Source organism: Loxodonta africana, chromosome 15, assembly GCF_030014295.1.
Source record: "Loxodonta africana isolate mLoxAfr1 chromosome 15, mLoxAfr1.hap2, whole genome shotgun sequence".
NCBI lineage: Eukaryota > Metazoa > Chordata > Mammalia > Proboscidea > Elephantidae > Loxodonta > Loxodonta africana.
In genome coordinates, this window is record NC_087356.1 from 56,540,437 (window position 1) to 56,554,694 (window position 14,258).

General features: G+C 45.8%; 1 protein-coding gene across 2 annotated transcripts in view; it reads right to left on the reverse strand.

Moving 5' to 3' along the window:
• FLI1 (Fli-1 proto-oncogene, ETS transcription factor) overlaps positions 1 to 13,566 on the reverse strand; it is a 145,284-nt gene extending 131,718 nt beyond the window's left edge. The window contains exon 1 of one of the 2 annotated variants that reach the window (XM_064268880.1): positions 13,436 to 13,566. In XM_064268880.1, the coding sequence (XP_064124950.1) occupies positions 13,436 to 13,453 (18 nt within the window). In that variant the 5' untranslated portion in view covers positions 13,454 to 13,566. Of the gene's footprint in view, positions 13,098 to 13,435 lie in introns of those variants that run through there. The other variant, XM_064268879.1, reaches the window with a different exon arrangement.
• Between the last annotated feature and the right edge of the window lie 692 nt (positions 13,567 to 14,258).

Genomic DNA, 14,258 nt, shown 5'->3' on the forward strand with positions numbered 1-14,258 from the left:
CCAGGCTCGTCACTGGCCCGGTTACAGAACTGGTGGCAGAGAGCAGTGCTGGGGTTGTCCAGTGCTCGGAAGGATCTGCTACTCATGCATACAGGTGCAGTCATTCTAACCCTCGGCGTCACCAAAGCGAGTTGTGCAGAAACTGAACATCCCTAATCACGCCCACGCCCACTCTCACACTCCTCTCGTGCCACACAGTTTCTGAGTTATTTTCCGCTTCGAGAATGCCCTTTAACCCATTTTCCTCTACAGATGATCATGTTGAGGGTGGCACTGGGAGACATGAATATGAAGGAACTGGGCCCTCTTCCCTTATCGACGCCTCTTGCCAGGGGAGTTACACTGCAGCTTCAATTCTTTTCCAGTCCATATCAGTGATGGTTGTAAAGGGAAAAAGGCACTCCATAACATTTAGGGGCCCTGGTAGCACAGTGGTTAAGAACTCAGCTGCTAACCGAAAGGTTGGCGGTTCAAACCCACCAGCCGCTCCACAGGAGAAAGATGTGGCAGTCTGCTTCCATAGAGATTACAGCCTTGGAAACACTATGAGGCAGTTCTACTCTGTCCTATAGGGTCACTATGAGTTGGAATCGATACAACGGCAACGAGTTTCATCTGGTTTTTAGTAATATTTGGGTGCCTACATAATTGCTTAACAGCCTAGATGGCTCCCATGGAAAGTGCCATCTGCAATTTCCCAGGAGTATGATGACAACGGTCAGGAAATAGGAGCAATGAACAAAAAAGACCTGAGTGCCTGTGGGTTCAATGAGCCTTGATGTCTTTGTTCCAGGCAACACAGTTATTGCAGAATGTCTGAGTTCTGCTTTCAGTGTCTTCCAGAGTCTGCTGCCCAGTTCTCATCTTTGGACACAGCTAATTTTAGTCTCCATAACTCAGTTATTCTTCCATGCAATGGTCTTTTACTTCCTATGAGTAGTGGGAAGGAATACAATTCAGCAAGGTGTGAGAGTTGCTTCGGGAGATGTGACAGAAAGAAATGCAGTTTATTTAATAATGCTCTTTGGTTAACTTGGTTATAGCTAAAGGGCGTTCAGTAATCACGTGTAAAGTAGGTAGCAAGGCCTAGAGATAAGGGGTGAAATGGGCACTCCAGGCAAAAGAGGAAAGCCACAGTTGCTCCAATTTCTGAGTTTTCTTCTTCAATTGACTTGGATGAGACTTAAGATGCATTTTGAAATTATTTTCTTGTAAGTATGTTTTTACTTAGAACCTCAAACACAGTTAGGTTGAAACCTCTAAATAAGAGGGTTCCTTTGATGACCTGTTATGCTGAATGTGAGTAATGAAAGAGTAAAACCTATAGAGAGAGGTGGTCCATGTAGGTCTTAAAGTGCATGTGTGTACGGGGCAGGGGGCGCTCACACAGTGTTAGAGGGGAGAATGGGTTCATTTTCCTCCCTTGAATGAAATCAAACCATCGCCAGGATGGGTTCAAGTAGCTCATTGACCCCTGATAACTGCATGTGGCGTTCACCACGATGATGTACAGAACGCACCGAGAATATGCAAAGGCAGGCACTAGCCCCTACGCGTGGAGAATGAAAAATTTTAAATAATAGGTTCTTCGGTGCTAAATTATGTTTTGTCCCAAGGATCCTTGGAGCTATGGTTTTCTTTGTTCTGCCAAAGGAAAAAGGAAATCTATCAGGAAGCTGGGCCAGTCCACAGGAAGTCTCACTTGTGCTGATAAAGGAACTGATGTGAGGTGGCTTTGGATGCAGTTACGAGTCAATCAACCTTGAAATAACAAGAAATGCTATTGAGGAGAAGCTGGAGCCCAAAGCTAGACTTTCTCTACAATTTCCTTTTAACCTTGCAAAACATTCCCTTCTTTGGGTTTTTCATAACCTCCCAAATCTGTTTTTTTCTTTAAGTGTGTGTAGTTGTGCGTGTATCTGGGTGAAAGAGAATGAAAAAGAGAGCAAGAGTTAGAGCAAGAGAGAAAAAGACAGAAGAGGTAGAAGGACAGAGGAGAAAGCATGGTCAAAAAACATGCTCGTCTCTACTGAGCTACAGAATTTTTTTTTTTTTTTAATACATTACCACTTTAGCTCATTTAGGTAAAACAGAACCCATTGATTTTACCCTGCCTTGCTACTCGCTAGTATACCTGCTAACAAAGGCAGGCAGGTTCTCTTACCTGGGAAATACAGTGCTTAGGCCTTCTTGAGAAAAGGACAGCAGAGAAGGGAGTAATTTAATAAATCTGACCAGACCAAAGGGCAAAACAAAATCTGACCAGACTAAAAGAACAAACAACAGCAATGGAACCCATGTAGTTCTCAATAGGTAGGTTAAGTTTGGAGCCTAAACTATGTGGATGTGCATGTCAATCTGGCAACGTGTCACTGCAGCTAAACTCTATGAAAGAGATCATTGATGGTTCAGTGGTAGAATTCTCACCTTCCATGCCAGAGACCTGGGTTTGATTCCAGGCCAATGCACTTCATGTAGTACAGCCGCCACTCATCAGTTAGTGGAGGCTGGCATGTTGCTATGACGCTGACCAGTTTTCAGCAGAGCTTCCAGACTAAAACAGACTAGAAAGAAAGGCCTGTTGATCTATTTCTGAAAATCAGCCAATGAAAACCCTATGGGTTACAATGGTCCCATCCTGTTGTGCATGGGGTTGCTACGAGTTGACGACCAACAACGACAAGCTCTATGAACTTTGGAGGCAACTAGAGTTAAAAAAATTCTAGCCATAGATCTTAGGTAAGTTATCCCACATCTTCAAAATGGAGATTTTAGTACCTTTCTCGGGTTGTTAAAGATCAAATGTGATTGTGTCTATAAAGGTTAGAATATATATTGGCACACAGAGCTGGATAAATAGCTTATTCTTTTTCCTACTATTTTGATTGCTCTTCCTCATTGTTATTCCCCCTTAGGTGGGAGGCGCATGACTCTCTTGCTTTAGGTAAGTACCAGGAGAAGAAAGGTCTTAGCTGGGGCCATTGGGGCTCGTGAAAAATGGTGGGTGATATAGTTTCACACTGAATTGGGGCCTTTTGGGGTTGAGTGTGTTTGCCCATAGTGCGGTACCACTTCCTGTTTGAAGAAGAAGAAGAAAAAAAGCCTTCCAGAAAACTCATTACAAGGCTCAAAATTTTTCTTGGACATCAAATAAGTCCTCAAAATACTGCTTTTTGTTATTTTATGGTTTGTTTTTTTTTTTGAAGGGCTAAGTGTAAATGAATTAAAACCAGACGAATTCAATTTCCCTCCTATTAAACAGGTTTTTTAAAAAGTCAAGTGGGAAAGCCTATAAGGCCGAATGTGCTGTGGGCTTTAAATGAGACAAAATTTTGGAAAAGAGTCTAAGACCCCAAAGCAGAGTCAGGCCCTATTCTTAGTTTACATTAATGCAAAAAGATTATCACAGTGCCAGTGTCACCTGGCAATAACAACGACCAGCTCACGGAAATTCACAGAGCACCTCCTAGGAGCCCCAGCCTTCAAGTGGCCTCGACTGCCACTCCCCAAAACGAAACTCAGTCCCGTGGTTGAGGAAGAGTATGTGAGCTCTGCTAGAACGTCCACAGGAGCTTCAGCCACCCGCGCCCCAAAGTAAGAAACATTCTTGAAGCCTGCCCAGGACTTCAGTTATACAAAGGCAAGAGCTGAAAGGAAATTGTAAAGTCATACCTTCATTTCATACCTGAGAGAACCTTACATACAGGAAGGCTGAAGGAGTGAAGCGAGTTGCCTAAGATCTCACAGCTAGTTTGGGATAGAGCTGGGACTAGAATTCAGATCCTAGACTACTTCTCCCTGTATTTACTCCAGAATGAGACTCAAAAATCTCTGAAATCAACACATTTGGGGCAGAAAAATGGTGCCCATCAGACTTTTTAAAAGTTTACTGCTTTTGATTTTTTCTATCAGTTTTTTTTATTATAAAAGCAATATATACAAATGATTTTAAACAATTGAACACTACAGAAGTTTCTAGTGTGAAAAATAAAAGTCTCCTTCTCCCTGCCCAGAGGTAGCCACTGCTAAGCGTTTATTTGTCCTTCCAGATGTTATTTATGCATAAGGAATCACATATTTGGGTATGTTTTCAATTTCTTTTACATAAATGAGACCACACATTTTGGAAGTTTTTTTTCCCCATGTGGTAATATACCTTGGAGAACTTTCTAAATCAGTTTATATAACTGACTTTATTCCATTTAACAGTTACACGGCATTTTCTTAAACGACTTTTCCGTAACTTGTGTAGCTAGTCCACTGTTGATGAGCATTTAGGTAATTTCCTTTTTTTTTTTGCCATTATAAACAATGCTGCAGTAAACATCTTTTATGTTTATCTTTAGTGTGTCTGTGTATATCTGTAAGATTAAATTCTTAGAGTTGGAATGATTATCAAATTTGTATAAATATTTAATATCTCATTAGATATTTACCGAATTGCCCTCCAGAAAGATTATACCAAGTAACATTCCCACTTCTAATAGGGTAAGACGGTGACATTTCCTCTCACCGTTTCTAACATGAGGCTTCAGGAAACTGCTTTAACCCTTGCCAGCCTCATAGGTGATACACGTTGGAATTTCATTATTTTCACCTGAATGTCTCTACCCAGGAAGTTGAGATTCTTTTCACATGTTTATTGGCTGCCCTCTGTGTTTCTTTTTCTATGATTGCCTGTTCATAGTATTTGCTATTTTTCTTATTGCTTTGTAAGCGGTCTTTGTATGTGTAAGGCATTTTGCCCTTTGTCTTATGTATGAGAAATACGCTTTCTCAGTTTCTCATTTATCTTTTCACTTTATTTACGGTATTTTTCTCTCATGTTAATATGCAAAAAGCTGAGAAAGGGAGAATAAGAGGGAGAAGGAGTTTTCTTGGCTGAAGTCCCAGTTTTCAGAAAATGTCTCCACCATAGAGCAGTAGTACCAAGAGCAAAGCAGCCATGGAAGTTATGAGCTGGCTGTCACCTTTGCAATAATGAATCCAAACTTGCTTTTACCAAGAAGCCACAAATAAAGATCCCCCTAATGAGTATTGCTTATTTTGGAATCTCCAAAAGTTAGAGCTTAAAATCAGAAAGCAGGGAAACCTCTGCTCCCTAGCAGTCTGGAAGGCATCACTGAGGCATTTTGTTTTTGTTCAGTTACATGGAGTTCTGTTGAGCACTGTGCAGGGCAGTGTTATTCAACTGTTTGGTGAATGAATGCATAAAGCCACAAATGCCTAAAGACAAGATGACTGCAAGACTAAGGGCTTCCATCTAAACATAAGAAGGTATATAGATTCTAACGGTATTAAAGATGACTCTCAAACTGAGTAATTCCCTATAAATTCACCTGTCTGTTTTCATATTCCTGCTACATGAGAGATACCACAAAATCACTCACACACAGACTCCTTCACACATGAAGTCAATGCACACCCAGATGGTCAGACCCAACAACTGTGCTACTGGAATGCTGGGTGTCTAGCTGAACCCCATGCATGTCTAGAAACTCATGGTTAAGGCTCCCACGGCACCTGTAATCCTGGCCTCTCGCGGGCGGGCAGTAAGATGTGACAGTAGGCCTTTCACTGCCTTGGATGCATAGCACTGGTTGGGTAATTGGGAGTGAATTTCAGTTTTTGAGCCTGAATTCTCTTTGGAGTGGTTAGACAAAATTCATACTCTGGAATTTGGACCATGAACTCTATGGCAGATGCATTATTCCCCCAAAGGGGGGGGGGAAATTTTCAAATACGCTGGTGTTTTGGTTCATTTTGGAATTTATGAACAATTTAAAAGCTGATCTGCAGTTGGTCTGAATTATCTGAAAATGCATCTGAACACTCACTCTCTGGTCCTACCTGCAACGCAGGAGATAACTCTTAGAGACTTTGGTTTGCTTGGGTAAATTGTCAATATTTCCAACTGACGATCAGTTCCTGAAAGAATACGACGAGACTCCTCTGAATTTCCATAGAAATATGATTTGAGTTTCAGGGAAACAACCTTTCCTTTTTGTCTCTTCTCAATTACTATCTGCTGACTCATTCTAAAAGGAACTAAAATTGTAGCCCAGGATAGATGTGCCAATTGAACGACTTGCTGTGAAATCCCCAGAACCCTGACGGAGAAGCCACATTTAAGGGAGGAAAAAGGATAAACACATTTTTATGAGATCTGATTAAATGAGGGTTTCTCCCTCCCACCCCGACTCTGCATTTAATATACATATTTCTTTAAAGACAGCTGGTAGCGTGGTCTCGTTGCCTGGACATATCACTGGTTGTCAAAATTTTCTGCCTCTAATCCTGACTGTCGCTCACTTGTGTGGCCTCCCAGAAGTGATGGGACCACTCCCATCTCCATTTCCTGCGAAGTGGGGTGAGAATAGGAAGGATTCAGTCCATAACAGATTCCCATAGCTATGTAGATCATCCCTCAATTCAAAAACTTCTCACCCCTCCTTCCTATATATTTTATAAAACCCAAACTCTTTTATGGTATTTAAATTCTCTGGGTGACACAAGCAGTTTGAGCTTAGCCGGTAATCAAAATGTTGGCAGCTTGAACCCATCCATTGGCACCACAGAAGAAAGGCCTGGTGATCTGATTCCGTTAACATTACCACCAAGAAAACCCTATGGGGCAATTCTACTCTGTAACACATGGGGTTGTGTGAGTCTGTATGGACTCAATGGCACAAGACAACAACAAGGTCCTCCATAATCTAATCCCATCCAGTCTCCCCACTTTTACCTTCTCCTCCAGATGCACCCTCCCCAAAACTAATCCACTTTCCTGAAAGCCCTTCGACACCGGATCTTCCTTTGCAAAAGTCCTTCCCATCCTTCAAGGTCTGGATACGGATCCACCTGCACCAAGAGGCAGTGTGGCTGATACGTGCAGGAAAAGCGAAAGGCTGGAAACCTGGCTCTGTCACCCATTACCTGTAATCTTGGGCAAGTTACTGAACCACTCTGAACTTTAATTTCCTCTGTACAAAACGGGCATGTGATGATGCTACCTCGCATAGAACTGTTGTGAGGATTCAATGCAACAGTGTACATGAAAGAATTAGACAAATAACTACTATTATTAGACCGCTCTCTGCCTCTTAATTGAAATCTCTCCTTCCTCAGGGCTATCATCACACTTAATGCATTCTGCGGTGCACACACCTGGTTATCCTCCTGCTAGGTCACCAGGGCAGCAGCCCTTCTGTCCCCTTGCGTGTCTTCACAGGACACAGTCACCTAGTTCAGTCCCTGCATAACGGTCAGTTTATGAGGCCAGCGAGGCTAGGGTTATATATAGATCCCGGTAAGGTCAGTTAGCTTGGCACAGAGAAAGTTATTCTGTAGACCGTGCATCTAATTCTGACAAACTTCTGAGATGCCGGCGCTAAAGGTGACAGCATGAGGATAGAGAAACCCCATCCATTGTCTCTGGGGAAACATCTCAACGTGCATGGGCTACTGATGGTGGATCAAACAGATCAGTAGCAGAACTGTAACATATGAAGAGTGACATCACTTAGTAATACCGCGCCATCGGTGAGTTAATACATGGATGGGATGAGCACTACAGATACTAAGTCATTAAAGCAACAGAAAGTGAAACAGGGTGTGGTCTTCTGCAGAAGAAAAGACACCTGCATAGCTCTGAGGTTACTAAAAAAGTTATTATGGCAAGTTGAAGGTTTTGTGAGATTGGTTGTGTCTATGTACACACATAATGGCCAACGTCCTTTCGCCTAGTCAATTTGCCACAAAACACCAGGCAAAGGATAAACTGAGAAAGACTATTCTGGTACCCCCGAAAACCCAAACTCAACTGCTGTCAAGTCAATTTCTACTTACAGTGACCCTACAGGACAGAGCAGAACTGCCCCATAGGGTTTCCAAGGCTGTAAATCTTTTTGGAAGCAAACTGCCACATCTCTCTCGGGATGTTGGTGGGTTTTGAACCACCAGCCTTTTGGTTAACAGGTGAATGCATTAACCACTGCACCACCAGGGCTCCTAGTTTTGGGTACAATCCAAAAAAAAAAAAAAAGTCTTGCTGTTCAAAACAAAACAAAAACGTTATTCTATACCTACACAATGCAAGTGGTTGTCTAAATTGATAGGAAATAGTGGATTTTTCCATTCCAGACTCTAAGTCAGTCAAATGGTAACTCTAGACAGTTGGGCCTAGCCTGAAAACGTTATACTAAGCTTCAGACAGAATCAGACTACTCCCAGGGAAGACTAGGACTTTGCCTATGGCCTGTGTGCTGATTTACAATTTAAGCATATTTTCTGGAAGTTGAGGGTGTATAAACGTCCAAACCCACTAGAAATTCTGCTGGTGGCTCAGCATCATAGAAAGTTTCTCAACTTCTTTTGCTGGGGGCAGCTAAGTTCTCACATTAGATTAATGCCATATTTCTAGAAAATAAAAAAATAGGCATGGTTTAAATCAACCACATTTTTAAACCCATGCCAAGCTAACTGGTCAACCCCAAATAGAAGGTGATGTAGAAATCTTGACTCTTATTTGATGCTGCTGTCATTTAGGATCTACTTGATACACAGTCTGAAAAATGTGTTCCAGTGCATCTGATTACATTTTATTTAAATAGGCAAATATTAAATTAATAAAAGAGTTGACATAGGAATTCAGCCTACCTACTTACGGCCTATAGTGGGGCCCGTTGGTTATTTAAGGGAAATATTATCACGTCTTCTGGTATAAAAAATCTGATTTTCTTTGTTGACAGGAAAAAAAGGATTTGTTTTGGGAGACAGTTGTGTAAAAATCCTTCCTGGAAGTTTGGAATTACCTGTGTTTAGTATGGGAAGAATTCAAGATGATAGTAATACATTTTTCAATAAATAACAGAAGTGTCTTTAGTCTGAAGTGCCAGATTGTTCGTGACTGTTCTTTTAAACAGCCCTCTCTCTATCGCTTTATTTCTTCTCTCTCTCTTTCATACACACACACACACGTACACACACACACGTGCACTGCTTCTAGGATTCTATAATTCACCATAATGTACTGAAAATAGATGAAATCATCATGGCATAGTGATAAGAACATGGCCTGAGGATCAGGAGACCTGAATTCTCACCCTGACTCTGTCAGTGTGTGACCTTGGACAATCTACTGTGCCTCAGTTTCCTCACCTACAAAATGAGAATGTCAAGCTAAATATTCTCTAAAGCTCTAAAGTTACAAGCCTGAGCAGCAGTTGAAGTGGAAGGAAGCTGTTTTGTAGACATTTTTCACAAACCAAACAGGATTCAGCATTTGAAAATAACCTGAGGGACGCAATTCTGCCAGGTCATGGGGGCAGATAAACTGATTGAGTCCATCTTGTCTCCATTCTTATGATTTTAGGTGATGGGACGGAGGCAAGGGGGGTGAATTTTCACTCTTCAAATTTCAGGCGACATCTTTTTGAGGCCGGGAGTAAAGGCTTTGTTCCCATGTGTTTGTTGCCTAAATTCTTTTTTTTCTTCTGCTTCCTTGCAGGACCCTGCCCTGACGCTTCCCATGGGCACCAGCGCTGCCCGTCACCAACAACCTCCCTCCTGCCTGTCTGCCACATTGACCTCCCTGGTTCTCAGAGCCTAGCTGAAAGGGCAATCTTTCTTTCCTGTTTCCCTGCTCTTCCATCATTGATGGTTGTGTGGTAAATGTGTCTTTTCTGAGATGAAGAATGATCACTAATTGTCTCTCGGCTCAACTGGGACCTCCTTAGAGATGCCTTCCCTGACCATCCTGATCTATCTCAATCATTTTCTTTCCCCTTACCTGCTTTATTGTTCTTCAGAAGATGTGCCACCACCAGGCATGCGTTTGTTTCTTTCTTTATGTCCATCACCTCTGCTAGAGTGTAAACTACCTAAGACTTTTGGTCCCTATTTTGTTATTCAATACAGAAAACAGTCTTGGAACATAAAAAACCAAACCTGCCGCCATCAAGATGATTCCAACTCATGACAACCTCACGTGTGTCAGGGCAGAACTGAGCTCCATACAGTTTTCACGGCTGTAGCCTTTCAGAAGCCAGTCGCCAGGGCTTTCTTGCAAGGTGCCGCTGCATGGACTCAAACGTCCAACCTTTTGCTTGGTAACCGAGCACTTAATTGTTTGTAGCACCCAGGGACTCCTTGAAACATAACAGACATATGATAAATACTTGTCGAATAAATGAAATATGGATTATAGCTAATCTAGACCTGTGATCTAGTTTTCTGGCCAATCAATCCCTACAAGTCCAATGTCAAAGGAGAAATTCAACTAAGTGTATTCAACTAAAGTCGTTGTTGTGTGCCTTTGCCTCCTAGGATTTCCTAGGCTTAAATCTTTATGAAGTAGTTCACTAGATCTTTTCTCCTGTGAACCAACTACCTTTGGCTGCCAGCCAAGCACTCAACCACTGCACCATCAGGGCTCCTTTTCAACGAAAGTACCAGACTTTAATTCTTACTGCGTCTTGTGACCAGGAGGTACTTTAAGGCCCACGTTATAACTGAAGAAACGAAGAAGACTCAGGGAGCTACGTGCCTGGCCAAAGGGCACATAGCAGTAAGTAGCACAACTGTGAATGAACCCACATTTCCTGACTTTGAGTTGCCTATTCATTTCCCTACTACATTCACTACAATTGCTTACCCATTTTGGAGGGCACTATGTGCTTGAGTTGAGCATCCACAGATGAAATAATTGGACTCAGTTGAAGCTTGCCTAGAACTAAGATGCAGTTTTTGAAACCAGGTCACTTCTTAAAGCAGCCGCCAGTATCACATGCTTTTCAACACTGATACTATCGCTGTGTGGAGCATGGGCGGAGTTGGGCGTTGTTTCATATCACAGGTTAACATGTCTGTGGCCAGAGAGGAGTGGAATGGATCCTGCCAACTCTGGTGGTACCAACTTGATAAGAAGATAACACGATACAGAAGGATTTATCATAATAAGGACAATGAGATTAAGATTTTGTAAAGACATGGAATTGTGCAAATTATGTACAGAATAAAGAGCTTCTGTGAAGAAATCCAAACTTCTCTGGCTTCTTAGACCAAACACCTCCCGAGCTCTAAGACCCACAGATATTTTAAAATATAGACATGCCTTATATCGGAGGATGAAACATGCAGGTGCACAAACCACATCCCAGAATCACTCAGAGCTGAGTTTTCAGGGCAGTTCAAACTGGGATGCATGTTCTGAATCTGTGTCCACAAATTAGATCTGTCTATAGACCTCTGACAGGGAATTCAAGTCGGACCTCTCTCAATATAGTACCGGGTTTATTGGATAGGAAGGTAAGTACTCTCCTAAGAGCATGTGAGCAGGCTATTTGAGGACTAGAGATGGTGATGGAGACTCTGGTGGAGGTAAGTCAGTCCCACTGTTTGTTTCATGATTACTAACTTACCTCCACCAGAGTCTCCATCACCATCTCTAGTCTGGGAACCCCAACATTCAGAGGTGACACGTGCACAGGCAACTTGACTTTTGCACAATTTAAATGCTGAAGTCTACGCTAAGATTCAATCCTTCTGAACTGTGGGACTGAAGATAGCTTGAGAGGCTCTCACAACCAAGTAACCAAGCGAGAGATAAGAAATGTTCCTAGGGCAAAAGTGGAGGGATGCGGAGGCTCCCAGCACCCGCGTGAAAAGAGAGAACCTGCACTTCCATCCTAGGCATCAAGTGTCAGGTTCCTGGTCCAAGCCTATTCTCGCTGTCCGCCATGCCAATCCCTGTGTGTGTCTGAGAGGTTAGCACATCCTGGGTACACAGCCCACAGCTTCCTCCCTCCGCTCAGGGCCTGTGCTTAGAGGTCTGAGCAGTGCAGAAATATTGCTTCACTTCTCCTTAGGATGTCAAGACCCTGGAGCCATCTTACCACCCTTCCGGATAGGAGGTGGGCCTTCTGGGTAAGTGTCCTGACCAAGGGGGAGTTTTCTGGAGCGGAGCATCTTCTTACTAAATCCAGGGACACAGAGAATTGTACGCACACACCAACATGAAGGAGAGACCCAAAGCAGGCGTAAAATGGTTCCCTCCCCCAAAGCTTCTCTCACCCACTCCTCACCACACTTAAGCTTGAGGGACCCAGACTCACACAGACTCCCATTAATCCCTTACAATCAGTTATCTCATCTCTAGATTTTAAAGTTCCTTCGGTTGGTGCCTTTTACCTAAGTCAGCATATTTCAAACTTTGCAGAGAAAACAAAACAAAATAAAAACCACGCTCTTTAAACCCCACCCAGATGATAAAAATCTCTGAAATTCTCCAAACGCAACATTCTTAGCCTCCTCTTACTCAGCCCTGAGCAAGGAGTCGATTCCTTTGGGCTCTGGGGTTGGCGGGCTCTGCCAGTCCCCACCTCACCAGCCTAATAGATTTTGCAGGCAACCCCTGCTTGGTTGTGCGCTGCACCGCGCAGCCGACTCCTGGCCCCATTCATTCCCCTTGGTCCCGGTCGGAAGGCCGGCCTTGGCCCGCCCTGAGGCTAGACACGTTAGGGGGTGTCCCTCCTCTCAGCTCTTGGCCCCACTTCTCCCTTTCAGAGGGAGCGGGCAGTCGACCGTCCTGAAGTTTTACTTGGAACCAGACCTTCATCATCCTCCGCTGCTGCACATTACAACTGACACCCGGGCGGGGGGCGCGGGCCGAACCGGTGCCGGGCAGCGGAGGGTAAGAAGCGGCTCTGAGGGGCACGGGACCCTCTTGGAGAAGACAGCGCCGGGAGTCCGTCCCCTGAGGCCGGAGCACTCCTGGGCGCCGAGGGCCCGGGTCCCAGGCCAGGAAAGAAGAGTCCCTGCCGGAGGGGCCGCTTCCAGCGCCGAGATCAGGTCAACAGACGGAGCGAAGAGGGAAGGGAAACCGGCCGCGCTGACATGTAAACAGGGCTTGCCTCCGGAGGAGCACGACGCAGACAGACCCGCAGACACACTCGCGTGCACCCCGACCGCCAGCAACCAGCCCACTTGCCCATCTCGGGGCCCCGCCAGACGGGATCCCGACTATTGGCGGCTGCACCTCCGCCCCCGGCTCCTTGGCCTCGGGCGGGAGGAAGCTGGCGGCCAGGCGATACCCAGCGCCCGGGCCCAGGCGCCTGGGCTGCCGGGTGGGCGGGAGTGGGGACCTGCCGGGCTCCCGCCCGGCTCCGGCTCCGCGCCCCGGGTCTCCGGGTTCCACCGCGCCCCGCCAGCAGCCCGGCTGCCGCTGGGTGGGAGGGGCCGCCCTCCTCTCTGGGGCCGAGGGAGCCGGGAGATCGCCTCGGCGGGGAGCCTGGTCGGCGCCCCGGCTCGCGGCACTAGCCACCCCAGCGCGGGAGGAGCCGGCGCGAAGCCTGGGCGGGGGAGGCAGGGAGACGGCCACGTCTTCCGGGACCCCGCGCCCCGCGCCCAGCCCTCCCGGGCCGGCCCCGCCGCTTACCTTAATAGTCCCGTCCATTTGGCGAAGTCTGCGGTCGAGCCCCCCAATATTCCACACATTGACCCGGTTGCAGCCTGCCCTCGCAGCCCCTGCGAATTCGCCCGGCGCGGCCTCCTGGCGCCTCGGGCCCTCCCTGCGCGTCCCGCGTGAGCGCCCTGCCCTCTTCCCCGGCGCACGTTTGTTGTTGTAGCGGAGTGAAAAAGAGACAGTTAACCGGATGAAACTTTTTTTCAGCTAATTTTGGGAAGTGACTTCACTTTGCGATTCAGAGAGGAAGTCCTATCTCTCTCTCTCTCTCTCTCTCGCTCTCTGTGTCTCTCTCTCTCTGTCTCGCGCTCTCCCCTCTGCTTCCCCTCGTCCTCCCTCCCCCACACCCCCTCTCCCTCTCCTCGCGGGTCCTGCTTTTCGCATCACACAGGCTATATAAATATACGCGAGATGCCCAGATACACTCGCGCTCGGCGCACACAGGATACTGGCTCTCGGAAGATAAGAACGCGCCGGGAACAAAGCCGAGGGCCTTGCCAGCCTCCCGCGCCCTGATTCCCGCAGTCTGCACCCCCCCCCCCCGCCTTCACCTTCCCCAAAAGTCCAAAGCCAAGCGCCTTTGGCCTCCTTTCTTTTGCCGGGGCTGTTGGCCGAAGGCGGCCCTCCTGACTCATTCACTTTCCGTTTCTTCCCACAGATCCGTTCATTAATGCTTTTTCCAGCCGGAGTAAAAAAAAAATTTTAGAGGGGGGAGCCGCGGCGGGATAGTTCACTTGGGCTGGGGGTAACCTGGCGCCTTCTGCCGGGAAACCCCGGACACCCTCCGAGGCACACC